The sequence below is a fragment of the Malus domestica genome, chromosome 13 (assembly GCF_042453785.1).
Source record: "Malus domestica chromosome 13, GDT2T_hap1".
NCBI lineage: Eukaryota > Viridiplantae > Streptophyta > Magnoliopsida > Rosales > Rosaceae > Malus > Malus domestica.
The window spans coordinates 31,519,897-31,533,597 of NC_091673.1; the positions used below are offsets into that span (position 1 = coordinate 31,519,897).

General features: G+C 37.1%; 1 protein-coding gene across 1 annotated transcript; it reads left to right on the top strand.

The window, feature by feature from the left end:
• The first annotated feature begins 8,579 nt into the window (after window positions 1-8,579).
• On the top strand, window positions 8,580-12,133 carry LOC114823192 (uncharacterized). Its single transcript, XM_029098604.2, has 5 exons — window positions 8,580-8,817; window positions 10,639-10,702; window positions 11,473-11,650; window positions 11,780-11,975; window positions 12,021-12,133. Exons 1-5 carry the CDS (start codon window positions 8,580-8,582, stop codon window positions 12,131-12,133), a joined length of 789 nt encoding a protein of 262 aa, XP_028954437.2.
• The last annotated feature ends 1,568 nt before the right edge of the window (window positions 12,134-13,701 follow it).

Genomic DNA, 13,701 nt, shown 5'->3' on the forward strand with positions numbered 1-13,701 from the left:
AATTGACAATCGCATTGATTATGAGATCCTTTTTTGCCAATTTGGATATGGAAAAATCAAAGCCAAATACCACCAATCATGGAGATATTTTGCTATTTTGGTCATTTATGATCAAAAGATTAAAGGAAATTTTTTTGTAGAGAATAATCACATTGATTATGTGGTCATTCTTACCCGCTTGGAGTACAGGCCACACAAGGGAAAAGTTAATATTTCCCCAATTCAGTACCCATTTTGTCTCAAATTAGTCAAAATACAAGCTGCACAAATAGTTACTTGCCTGCATAGGCTATATAGTCACAAAATCAAATGCTTAATACGTGCGTGGTACATAGAGCTTCTTCCCAAAAGAGATTACAAGAGTGGACCTAGCTCGCTGATTTGGTTGGAGGCATATTAAAGGAAAATATGGGATTTCTTGCCTTATAAAATGTTATTAGAGAAGCTGTCTAATGCTCCAATTGGTCTTCCAAAAATATGCACTAATGGTCATGGTGAAGAAAGAAAGAAAGAAAAGTGCACTGATTGGTACGAGATTGGTATCAACATTTGAAATGGTATAAAAAAAGTATATTTGCCATACGAGTTTTCAAGTCACACCACCTACATGTGCCGGTTCCTCCATCATCACACATCAACACTAAGAAATCGAACAAAGCCGAAGATCACCAGCCACATGACATTACTCGTGGTCCTGATTGTTCAAGAACAAGCCTCGACGGCCCTTGATGAAATCACAAATCCGATTCAAGATCAAGTGTGCACCACCCTTGAATCAAATTTGACTTCAAAAAGCTCTCTAGCCAAAACAAACACTCGTGTTCTTCATCAAGCTCATGGAGAGTCAACAAACACAACAAACACGTGCCGATTCATCCACTACCAAAGCCGAAGATCACCCACCACGTGAAACCGCTCGTGGTCCATTTCATTCAAGACCACGCCTCGACAGTCCTTGAAGAAACCTCCAGCCCAATTCAAGATCAAGTCTCGACAGCCCCTGAATCGACAACTACATTGAAAGACTTCAAAGCATAGTGGCCAAATACATTCACTATGCACTTTAAGACCAAGCCTTGACGGCCCTTGAAGAAACCTCCAGCCCAATTCAAGATCAAGCCTCAATATCCTTTGAATCGACATCTACATTGAGGGACTTCAAAGCATAGTGGTCAAATACATTCAATGTGTGCAGGAGTTCAAAACACATCTTTTACACATGATAAGCACATACATACGACGCGCCTTAAAGTAGGGGCATTTGTAGACATCGAAAATTCGGTGAAATAAATGTTCACCAACACATTAAAGTTTCGACATGCCAGGCTATATGTGGCATGCGCCATGTGTCTCACAAATCGTACACATGGACATGACTCATCAAAGTTGGATGAGTCATCAAGAAGCACACATGTCAACACTTGGCGAAAAGGAATTATTTGATTTTAATTTAATTTAATCAAATATTAGTTGATGGAGTCAAATAACGAACTGGTCCACAAATCGAGTCATGGTTCTTTAGTCAATTAATCAAGTCCACAATCAAGGCCAAATCCATATGTAGTCAAAGCTTGGAGAGTGTATAAATAGGAGGCTCCAAGACAAAGAAAAAGGTTCAAAAATCATTTCACGCCCAGACGCTAAAGCTTTGAAATTCTAAAGCTCTCGAGCATTCAAATTCCCATACACTCTTAAACACTCAGGAGAATTCAGAAAGTCCTCTACGTTCTTCATCAAAACCCTTGAAGAATCATCAAGCACCACCACACGTGCCAGTTCTTCCCTCACCACAAGCCAAATCCTTGAGGCAATCGTTCATCCAAGATCAAGTCATTACAACCTTTGGATCAACAACCCCAACATCACACATCTACACATTTCAGAGATTGAAACAGAGGATCAAGTTGTAAAGAGACTGTAACCCTAAATTACATTAATACAAATATTCTTTGTACACGTGTTCTCTTATCATTTGTCGCAAGAAATTTGTGTTTACAGCATGCATTATGTTGCTTAATGAACTTAGGTTTTCAAATATTTTCCTTCATAACTCATTCAAGCAAGGAATCACAATCATATAAATCGAGGATGCTACGAGATAATTCATTCCTCCATCCTACGGATAACACACCTTAGCCAACTAAATGACGACACATGGCATGGAAAACCCTACACATGTGGCCAACCTTATGATTGTATAAATACCTCATTCTACACCAAGTTCTGGTAAGCTTTTACTACGCAACAAAATCCTAAACTCTCTCTCTCTTTTTAGAGAAACTAACTTAGGTATCAAAGATTCATTGCCCAAACTCCCCCTCCCCCTTCCCCACTCCTTGGGCGCACGGCTTTTGGTTGTTTAAAGAGGGTGTTTAATTATTAAAATAATTCATATTTGTATTTACTTGGGTACGATACGAGATCAAACAGTTCCGTATTCATAGAACTTGTTCCAATGACCAATTTAGTCACGTTTTCATTTATTTGGAATCTAGGCTCTTTTACTTCATTTTTTTATAATATTTTTCTCTTTCGTTTCTTTTTTTTTATTTCTTTTTATATTCCCCTTCCATCATTCATCAAGTCCTATATACTTGATCATGTTGAATCTGACCCATTTTATTGTTGAGCGAATTGTACGAAATATATCAAATTGACTTACCTTGGTGCTCTTTTGTATTCTAGAAAGTTGAAATAAAATTTCGAGCTGAAAGTGAGAAGGAAAATAAAAGTCCTTTTTGGAAGATTACTCACATCTGACTCATTCAACTCTAATCATTATGGTATGATACCGAATTTACCAAAAAACCAAACTAATTCCAAACCGACCTGTTCAGTCCAGTTTGGTCCGACTTTGGTACCAATTTTTGGTAATTCCCAGCCCTACGGACAAGTGCATGTAGAGTAAATAAATAAACAATATTTTTAAACAAAATATATCGCGAATCTTAATTTACTAAATTGAACTAGCAACTCACATTATATATTTTCAAGTGAATATTTTGCTATTTTTCAGATTTTTCTAATTAAGTTGCTAGTTTAATAAGAAACTGTATTAGGCATAATTTACTGAACTATTATGGAGGCTAGAGAGAGAGGGAATGTGCGGCAATAGTAGAGAGAAAGTGAGAGATGTGTAATTGTGGGTGTATAGCAGTAGGGAAGGTTAATTCCTTACCCTTTTAGGATTACAACTTTTAATAGGTAATCTACTCCTAATAGTAATATAAAAGATATTCCAAGATATACTAGGATTTACAAAATCACATTCCTAATCTAATAGGACTGCAACACTCCCCCTTGAGTGTGTAAATACTCAAGTAAATGGCGCATCAAGTCTTCAGTGATGAAGCAAGTACAGTTGATGAAGTCGTCGGCACAATGAGCAAATGCGAGTCTCAGATCAAGGGAAGAATGCATAAAATTAACTCACAAAACCTCGTTATGGTAAAACCCAAGGTGGGAGAAAACCCATAGACTAAGGAGAAAAGTGAGAAGTTGCATTAAGTCAAAACTATACATCTTTTGGACGCAAGTAGTAGAGCTCACAAGGGTATGATCAGCCTAGGATGGGTACCTCGTTAAAACCTAGTTAGGTAACAAAAACCCAGTGGGATCGGCTTGCATGACTTCAATCTCCTAATGCTTTGCTGATGTAGATGTAGACGCAATATATCTTGGTGTTGACTTCGTTGATGTATCATGGCTTGGTCGGGTTGATACATGCGGCATAATCTTCATGGATCGTCGTTAGGACTCAACGATGGATGAAAATAGGAAGTACTTCAAAATGCTCAACAAGAACTCCTAACTATGTCTCACTTGTGGCATAGTGAAGTAAGGTGAGTCTTGGAACGATTCGAAGATTTCACAACTAATGTCATATCGTGGACGTCCAAGATATTGTGATATCCCTAACGGTAAAGACATAACCATTTGGGAATTTTGCCTTGCGCGGGTTTGATAAGTAACATTCGTTAGCATAACAAACAAGGCAAGCATCATTTCGAGGATCAGGGGGGTTGGATCCATTGAGATGTGTTGGGATTTTCCCTCGTAGTACCTTTAGGGTGCATCTTTAATACCAATTCAGTGGTTGCGTGTAAGCGTGGTGCTGCATCTTTACCAAGATCAACAGCGAAGGAGATGTCCTGTCTAAATACAATGAGCTAAGTACAATGGAGCACAAAGTTGAACTTAGATATGGAATTTCGGATTCCATAACCTCTTCAAGGGTCTCATTTGCATATAACGTATGGATGATCATAAGTATACTCAAAGGTAACACATTCAGGGTGTAGTCCGACTAGTCGACCAAAATACTATCAAAACAACGCTTCAACTTCAGGTTAAGGCATAAACAAGTTTTCCCAAGATCTTTCATCTCAAATTCCATCTTCAGGTGCGACGCAGTTTTCTCAATCTCTTCCGGAGTCTTAGTGAGATTCGTGTTAACGACATAAACTGTAACTCTAGCAATTTGGAATAAGACTTCATAGTTTAACATGCAAGAGACATAATTCATATCCCTGATTGATCACATAACCACTTAGACGGGCATACCACACCCTTTGGATTGCAAGTGAACGCCTCAAACAAGTTAAGAGGGTGTTCCGATGTTTGGGACTATTTGAACCAGTTTATGTAATTCTTCAGGAATTTACATATCAATCTCCATATCTATATCCCTATGGAGAAACACTAACCATATTTCATAATGCTGCCATCAATCACAAGACGTTTGAGAGAAACCTTGCATTGTAAGGCGTGCATCATATCGAACTATTTCATTCATCTCATAATGCTTCCTTTCCAACTTGTAACATAATAGGGTTACCATGGGCAGTGTGGGAACGACAGGTCCAATACACACTTTGGTAAGGAATTTAACCTGGATTGTGATTTCAGTTGTCCAATCAGTTCTACGTTGTCACTTAATCAACGGAACATGGTTCGATATCGTCGCTTTTCATTTATGTCAGTAGCTACCATATAAGTGAAAACATTATCGATGGTAATCTTATTTCAATACCATTTAGCTCATCCAAACTAGTATACTAGATCAAGAACTTCAAGTCTCGAGAGTAATTCGGATTATTCTTATGAGATGGAAATGATTTGAGACGGTGATCAAGTATGGATTCAATATTATGCCGTGTCTGCCTCTTCTAGGGAAGTGAATCCTACGAATCGAGTAATCTGTCGTGCTCCAGGCCAAGACAGATTGATTGGCTATCCACCGGTGTATCAAACCGTCCAACAGGGGCGTCCAAACTATCCAACAGGGGCGGCACACCATCAAGGGATGTTGACTCGACGTCCGTTAAGTATGTTTATCCTTCCAGACCTGTTTGCAGCTAGTATATAATCTCGTCACCTTAGCTAGATTAGAGGAATGTGTCTGGAGCAACATTTTAAAAGCTTGAATACATCGCACTTACTTATCATACTTGTGTGGTACAGGGATCGAGATGAGACATAGTGGGTAAAGTGATAGCTCATATATTTCATGCATTTATACCATCCATTTCTAGTCTCTTTGTGATGTTTTTGAGTTAAACTGGTTGCATTCTACCTTATTTTGTGTTAGTGTGTAGTTACATGTACTTTAGGATCAATTTGAAGGCAAAAAAATTGAAAACATGACCCTTATTCAAATGTGGAAAGAAGTTTAATGGCCTGTTTTGAAGCCCAAATAAAGAATCCAAGATGAATCTGGCTTGTTAGAAGACCAGGAGCAAAATGGGAAAGGAATTGGAATATCTAGCTTGATTTGAATAAGCCAAATAAGGAAAAACATTCAAAACCTTGGCTTAATGGTTGGGATCACCTTGCAATTAGCTGCAGCCCCATTTAGCATATAAATACTAGGTTTCATATCACTTTTACACAAGCCCCATTAGGGGTCACCCAGTGCTCTCTCTCTCTTCTCTTTCTTTGACCTTTCTTCCAGAAACAAAACCCTATTTCCCTTTGCCATCAGCTGCCACCGAAGAAACCACGCAGCCACCTATTCTTGGAGAAGTTCAACATCATAATTGCTTCAAGGGGGTTTCTACTATGAATTGAATTTCACCCATGTTGTTTTTGATATTTATATATTTTGTAATCATGTTGTGTAATTAAGTTCGTAGCTAGGGATTTCGATGTAGTCTTGCAAATCTATTCTATGTTATTAAGTTAAAGTATTCGATTCATCAATCTGTTTTCTTGTTTCATTCACTGATTTTATAGTTTAATTTGTTTGTTTATCTTAATGTTTGATCACCATTAGGGTTTCTTACAAATTATTTGATCAAGATATATAGTACACATCATGCTTAATCTTGGTAGACATGTGAATGAATGAAGAAACTGCTATGCATACATCCTGCCATGTGATTTCTTTGGTTCTTTGAAGTTTTCTTGTTCTTAATGGATTCTTACTTGCTAATCTAAGTTGAACATCACAACTAGATTGCAGATTAGGAGTACTTGATCAGAACCGCACATCAAATGGATGATCATAGATAAGTAAAACGAACCCTAGTTGCAGATTGGAGAGTTGGATGCGTTTTAACTTAATTTTCATGGAATTGACTTGTAATGGTGAAATTGGTATCCCTAGTTCCATTCCCATTGTTTCTTAATCATTCTATTTTTCATATTTACATTCTCTTGTATTTTAAGTTACTTTACTTCTCAAATCAAAACTCAACTTGTTAGTTTCATTGTTTAGTTAGGATTCACATAAAGCTAGTAATTTGCAGAGGTCTAATAAGTCCTTGTGGTTCAACACCCTTACTTGTGCCATTATACTCACCATGTATTGTACTCGGAAGGAACACAACAAAATTATGGCACCGTTACCGATGACTGATTTCAGCCCCCTATAATTGCTTGTTCTTTAAACCCTATCTATTTTCATTTTCAATTTAGATTTCTAAATTTCTTTTTTTTTTCTTTCTAGTTCTTAGGTAGTATATGTCCGATAAACTTGCTAAGATAGGCCAAAGACTTGAACGTATAAAGAGCAACACTTTTGAGAACTTTCTATAAGTAAGTGTAGGTGCTTATTCTGAGCACTTCAATTCTGAGCAAGAAGAAGAGATGGAAGACAATACAATGACAATCGAGCTTTGGAGGATTATGCTTAACCGATTATACCAAATTCACCTTCGTGCATCTTGTTGCTTGTTGAAGCTAGAAACTATGATCTCAAATCTTCACATTTTGATATGCTTCCTTCTTTTTATGGTTTACCTAATGAAGATTAGCTCATATTAAGGAATTCTATAATGTTGTGAGTGGTTTACCTTTGCAAGGAGTGAGTGAAGCAAATCTGAGAATGAGAGGTTTTCTCTGCACACTGAAAGATAAAGCTAAGGGTTAGTGACTTTAGCACCTGGTTCGCTTATTACTTGGGATGTCGTAGCTAAGAAATTTTGGGAGAAATTTTTCTCTACCCAACATGATGGAGAACCTTTCAATGAATGTTGGGAGCGTTTTAAAGCGCTTTTACTGCAATGTCCACATCATGGGTTACCTTTTTACTTACAAATGCCAATTTTTTATGATGGATTAACCCAAACATGTCAATCTATTGTTGACAATGCAGCAAGTGGAGATTTGAAGAAAAAGAATGCTCAAGAGTCATATAACATCTATGAGATGTTGGGATCTAATGGTCAAACGAGCTGGAGTGCATGAAATGAGCTCTAATAATGATCTTGCATTGCAAGTGGCTGGTTTTGAAAAAAAAAGCTTGATTTCATGCTCAATATGGTGCCCAAGATAGCTGAGGTGTGTGCCATTTGCAACATACCAGGTCATCCTACTTATCAATGTTCAGGTAGTGAGGCTTATCCCGAATTCGTCCAAGAGGAAGTGAATCTCATGAACTCTTACAATCAGAGGCCACGAAATAACCTTTTCTCTAATACATATAACCCTGGTTGGAGAGATCATCCCAATCTCTCATGGAAAAATAACAATCAGTTTCAAAATTTCCAACCAAAGCATGCTACTACACTTGAAGATATGGTCAAATTGCTAGCCCGAAACACCATTCAATTCCAGCAAACTACCAATAGTACTCTCCGACAACATTCAACTGCTCTAATCAAAATGGAGACACAATTAGGTCAGATTGCCGATGCTTTGAGTCAAAGAGAGCTTGGGAAGTTTCCTACCCAATCAGTGATACTTCAAAGGAACCAAGACCTAGCCAAAGCAATCACTACACTTAGAAGTGGTAAGGTTATTATCATGGAGTTGGAAGTGAAGTTAGTAATGAATCTGATCATGTGAATATAGGTGCAACTCAAGAAGAGAATGAGAAACCAAATGATGAACCAAGCAATGTCACTTCTTCATTTGAAGCACCAAATCTCCACAAGGCTGAAAAACCTTACACTCCTCCCTGGAAGACTTGCCAAAAGCAAGCAAGATAAGTCATTTAAAGAAATGTTTGATATTTGAAGTAAAGTGAATGTTAATTTACCTTTGCTTGATGTCATTAAGAATATGCCAGCATATAATTTTTTTACAAAGAGCTAAACAACTATAAGAGGAAGTATGGATCTAATGAGAAAGTGATGATGTCTGAGAATGTTAGAGTTGTCCTCCAAAGAAAGCTTCCACCAAAACTCAAAGATCCAGGAAGTTTTTCTATCAATGTCACTATTGGAGACAAGTTAGTTGACAAGGCTATGCTCGATTTGGGTGCTAGCATCAATCTAATGCCTTATTTAGTGTACCTTCAACTAGGTTTGGGGAATTTGAAGGCAACAACCATTTCATCGCAACTTGCTGATCGATCAGTGAAATATCAAAGAGGTATAGTTAAGGATATCTTAGTTCAAGTTGACAAACTAATTTTGCCTAGTGATTTTATAGTTTTAGACATGGAAAAAGCTTCTATACATGATCATGAGTTACCAATTTTTCTTGAGAGACCTTTTATGGCCACTGCAAAGACTATCATAGACGTGCAAAATGATCTTCTCACCATGACCGTGCTAGGAAAAACTGTACAATTCAAAGTGTTTGAATCTCTTTTTCACCCTTCTAGTTCACTTGATTGTTGTTCAATTGATGTGTTTGATTCACTTGTTTTCTCTAAGTTTTTACAGACACTATCTAATGATTCGTTATAATTTGTTTTGTGTCAATATGAAGATGATTTTGATGAAGAATCTGCACTCATGGAAGTGGTGGCTGCCTTGGAAGCATTAAACCATATCCCTTCACTATTTCACCTCTTATAGAGTCATTGCAACCATTTGCCACATATCTGATCCCTTCCATTATTAAACCTCCAAAACTTGAACTTAAACCAGCTCCACCACATTTAAAATATGCTTACCTCACTGAATTTGAAACTCTCCTAGTTATCATAGCATCTGACCTCAATCCATTGGAAGAATATAAGCTAATTAAGGTGTTAAATGAGTTTAAATCAGCCATTGGTTGGTTCATTGTAGATATCAATGGAATAAGCCCTACCATGTGCATGCATCAGATTTTATTGGAGGAGGGAGCGAAACCAACCCATGAACCACAATGAAGACTCAATCCATACTTGAAAGAAGTAATGAGAGCTGAAGTGTTGAAGTTGCAAGACGTAGGTATCATATACCCAATTTTAGATAGCAAATAGGTAAGCGTTGTTCAAGTAGTGCCTAAGAAGATTGGAATCACAGTGGTAAAAAATGAGAACAAAGAGCTTGTACAAACAAGACCTACAGCTAGTTGGTGTGTTTGCACCGATTACAGGAAGTTGAATTCGCACACTAGAAAAGATTATTTTCCTATGCCTTTTATTGATCAAATGCTTAAGTGATTAGCTGGTTACTCACATTATTGTTTTCTTGATGGATATTCAAGTTATAATCAAATTGCAATAACTCTAGAAGATCAAGAGAAGACCACATTCACCTGTCCATTTGGCACTTTTGCATATAGAAGGATGCCTTTTGGCCTTTACAATGCCCCAACAACTTTCCAAAGATGTATGTTAGCGATCTTTTCAGATATGGTTTAGAGATTTATTGAGGTATTTATGGATGAATTTTCAATTTTTGGTTCTTCTTTCGATGATTGCCTTAACGACCTCTCTTTAGTGCTTCAAAGCTATCAGGAAACAAATTTGATTCTGAATTGGGAAACGTGTTAATTTATGGTGAAACAAGGTGTTGTCTTGGGCCATGTAATATCCAACAAGGGAATTGAAGTTGACAAAGCAAAAATTAACATCATCTCAAATATGGCAACCCCTACTTTAATGAAGGGAGTCAAAAGCTTTCTAGGACATGCTTGTCTTTATAGTCGTTTCATTAGAGATTTTTCCAAGATCACTCGTCCATTGTGCAATCTTTTTGGCTAAAGATGTTGTATTTGACTTTGATAAAGCTTGTATGAATGCATTTAATACCTTGAAATGTGAACTAACCTTTGCTCCTATTATTATGGCACTAGATAGGTCTTTACCTATTGAAATAATGTGTGATGCCTCTGACTACGCTATTAGTGCTGTTTTAGGTCAAAGAGTGAATAAACTCCCACATGTGATCTACTATGCAAGTCGGACATTAAATGATACTCAACTCAATTACTCTACCATCGAAAAATAGTTGCTTACTGTTGTTTTTGCTTTAGAGAAATTTGATTCATATCTTGTTGGCTCTAAAGTGATTGGTTACTCTGATCATGCAGCTCTTAGGTACTTGTTGACAAAGAAGGATGCCAAACCACACTTGATTAGATGGATACTCTTGTTACAAGAGTTTGACCTAGAAATTTGAGACAAGAAGGGGAGTGAAAATGTTGTTGTTGATCACTTGTCACACCTCGTTGATGAAAACCATGGAGATGGACAAATTTTACCTCTCAACGAATCATTCCCGGATGAACAGCTCTTTTTCATTCAAGAAAAAGAGCCATGGTATGCTAATTTTGTTATTTATCTTGCTTGTGGTGTAATTAGAGATGATTTCACTTTTCAGGAGAAAAAGAAGTTCCTTTCAATGGTGAAACACAATGTTTGGGAAGAGCCATATTTGTTCAAGTATTGCCCTGACCAAATCATCCGAAGATGTGTTCCGGAGAGTGAGCAGCAAAGCATACTAAGATTCAGTCATAAGTTGGTGTGTGGAGGTCATTTCAGTGCCAAAAAGATAGCTTTAAAAATTTTACAATCTGGTTTCTTTTGGCCTACATTGTTTAAAGATTCTTTTAATTTTTTCTCTAAGTGTGATAGGTGTCAGAAAATGGGAAATATTAGCTACAAGAATGAAATGCCATTGAACAACATTTTAGTGGTAGAGTAATTTGACGTGTAGGGAATTGACTTCATGGGTCCCTTTCAGTCTTCTTTTGGATACTTATACATACTAGTGGCAGTAGATTATGTATCCAAATGGGTTGAAGCAGCAGCTACGCAAACTAATGATCACAAGGTTGTTTTGAATTTTCTCATGTGATTTTCACTAGATTTGGAATTCCGAGAGCTATCATTAGCGATGGTGGCAGCCAGTTCTACAACAAGCCTTTCGAGGCACTGATGAAGAAGTACAACATCACACATAAAGTGGCAACTCCATACCATCCTCAAACCTTTGGCCAAGTGGAAATCAGCAATAGGGAAATAAAGAATATATTGATGAAGACTGTCAGTTTTATGTGGAATGATTGGTCACTAAGGTTGAATGATGCACTTTGGGCTTATCAAACGTCGTACATGACCCCAATTGGAATAAGCCCTTATCAACTTGTGTTTGGAAAAGCATGTCATTTGCAGATGGAGCTCAAGCACCATGCATATTGGGCCATAAAGAAGTTTGATTTTGATCTCAAAGAAGCTGGTACAGTGAGGAAGCTCCAACTTAATGAGTTGAACGAGCTCATAAATGAATCATATGAGAATGCTAAGATCTACAAAGAACGAACCAAGCTCTACCATGACAAAGCTATTCTTAGGAAAGAGTTTCAACCAGGTATGAAAGTACTTTTGTATGACTCACATTTGCGACTTTTTCCAGGTAAATTGAAGTCTACATGGGTTGGACCTTTCAAAGTGATTCAAGTATTTCCGAATGGAGCTGTGAAGATAGAAAGCATCAAGAATGGCACTCGTTTTAAGGTCAATGGGTAGCGTTTGAAGGCTTATTTGGAGAATGTGGCACAAGCGCATGCCTATCTACTTGTGGATTCTCTCGAGTTTACAACTTAAACATGTTGTCATGTCTTGCCTAGACATTAAATAAAGTGCTTGCTAGGAGGCAACCTAGCTGGGTTTGTGTTCTTTCCTTTTATTTGTGTTTCTTTTTTTTTTTTTTTCATTCCATGTGCCCTTTACCTATTCGCATTGCATGCATTCCATTAATTTTTAAGCATTAAGGACAATGCTTAGTTTATGTTTGGGGGTGTTGGAAATTGAAAATTTTCTTTTGATATCAGTTTTGGTTAAAGTTTGCTTTTGCTTACTAATCTGAATGTATATGATGGCTGTGTATACAATATGACTATGGTGTTGTCATGAAAAGTTCCATATCATAATTTTTGTGGTTCACAAAGTTATTACTCTTGAATTATGGTGATTAAAGTGTCATGCTCAAATTATGGAAGAAGAATAATGGAGACTACCCTAGTGAGTTATTTTGAGCCTATTTGCATCTTTGAGAGGGTTTAAAGTGTTTCTACTCCTATCTTATTCTTTCAAATTCACTTTAAATGATCTCATTATTTCTTGTTGATTGAATGCTAAGAATAATTTGAAGGGAAAATTATGAGTTTAACACATGGGATTTCTAAATGACTAGCATGCATATACAATTCAAAATTTATATACATGAGCAACGGAAGCAATTTATCAAATAATATCAAAGCTATAGTCATGCAAATCCCCTTCAAGGTTCATAGGTTTATATATAATGCATCTAAAACATTTAAGTTAAGAATAAAGTGAAGGTATAGATCTATACCTCTTGATCTTGATTTTAGACCAAGGATGGACCACCTCCAAGTCCTTTGCTCCTTGAAGTCCTTGAGCCTAGCCTCCCTCCTTGCCTCCTCCACTTTGTTAGTAAGAGTGCTCCAAGGTTCTCCTTTAGTCTCCAAAGGAGAAGACCTCTAAATATCCACACCCACTAGTGTAGTGAGATGGATGGAGGAATAACCAAAAGGGTGAAAGATTGTTAGCTAATTCACCCTCTAGGTGGCCGGCCCTTGTGGTTTTAGAGAGATGTTTTCTTTAGCCTCTTTTTTGTTTTAAAACACACAAAAACCCTAAGGATTAAAACTCTATAAAGTTCCTTATATAGACAAAAAGAAACCTAGTCAACAACTTGACTAAATATCTCTCCCTCTCCACTTGCAAGGGCCGGCCCCTTTGTGTTGGTTTGGGCTTTGGGCTTTTATTTATTTCTAGTCATCCAATGCTTGAATAAAAGCCCAATGGGTTTAGGCCCAATGGGCCCAATTAAACCCGAACGTTTCTTTAAGCCCAAAACGATCTTTTATCTCTATTATGATTTCTTTAGACTTTCTAAATTAATCACAACACTTAAATAATCCAATTAATTATTTCCATCATCCATTAATTACTCACTACAAGAGTGTATCGGTGTACAATCATTTTAGGTTCTAATTAGCAAGGCAGTGAGGTGATTGACATCAATCCAATTGATTATATTTAATCCAATCACTTAGTGAATTAAAAAC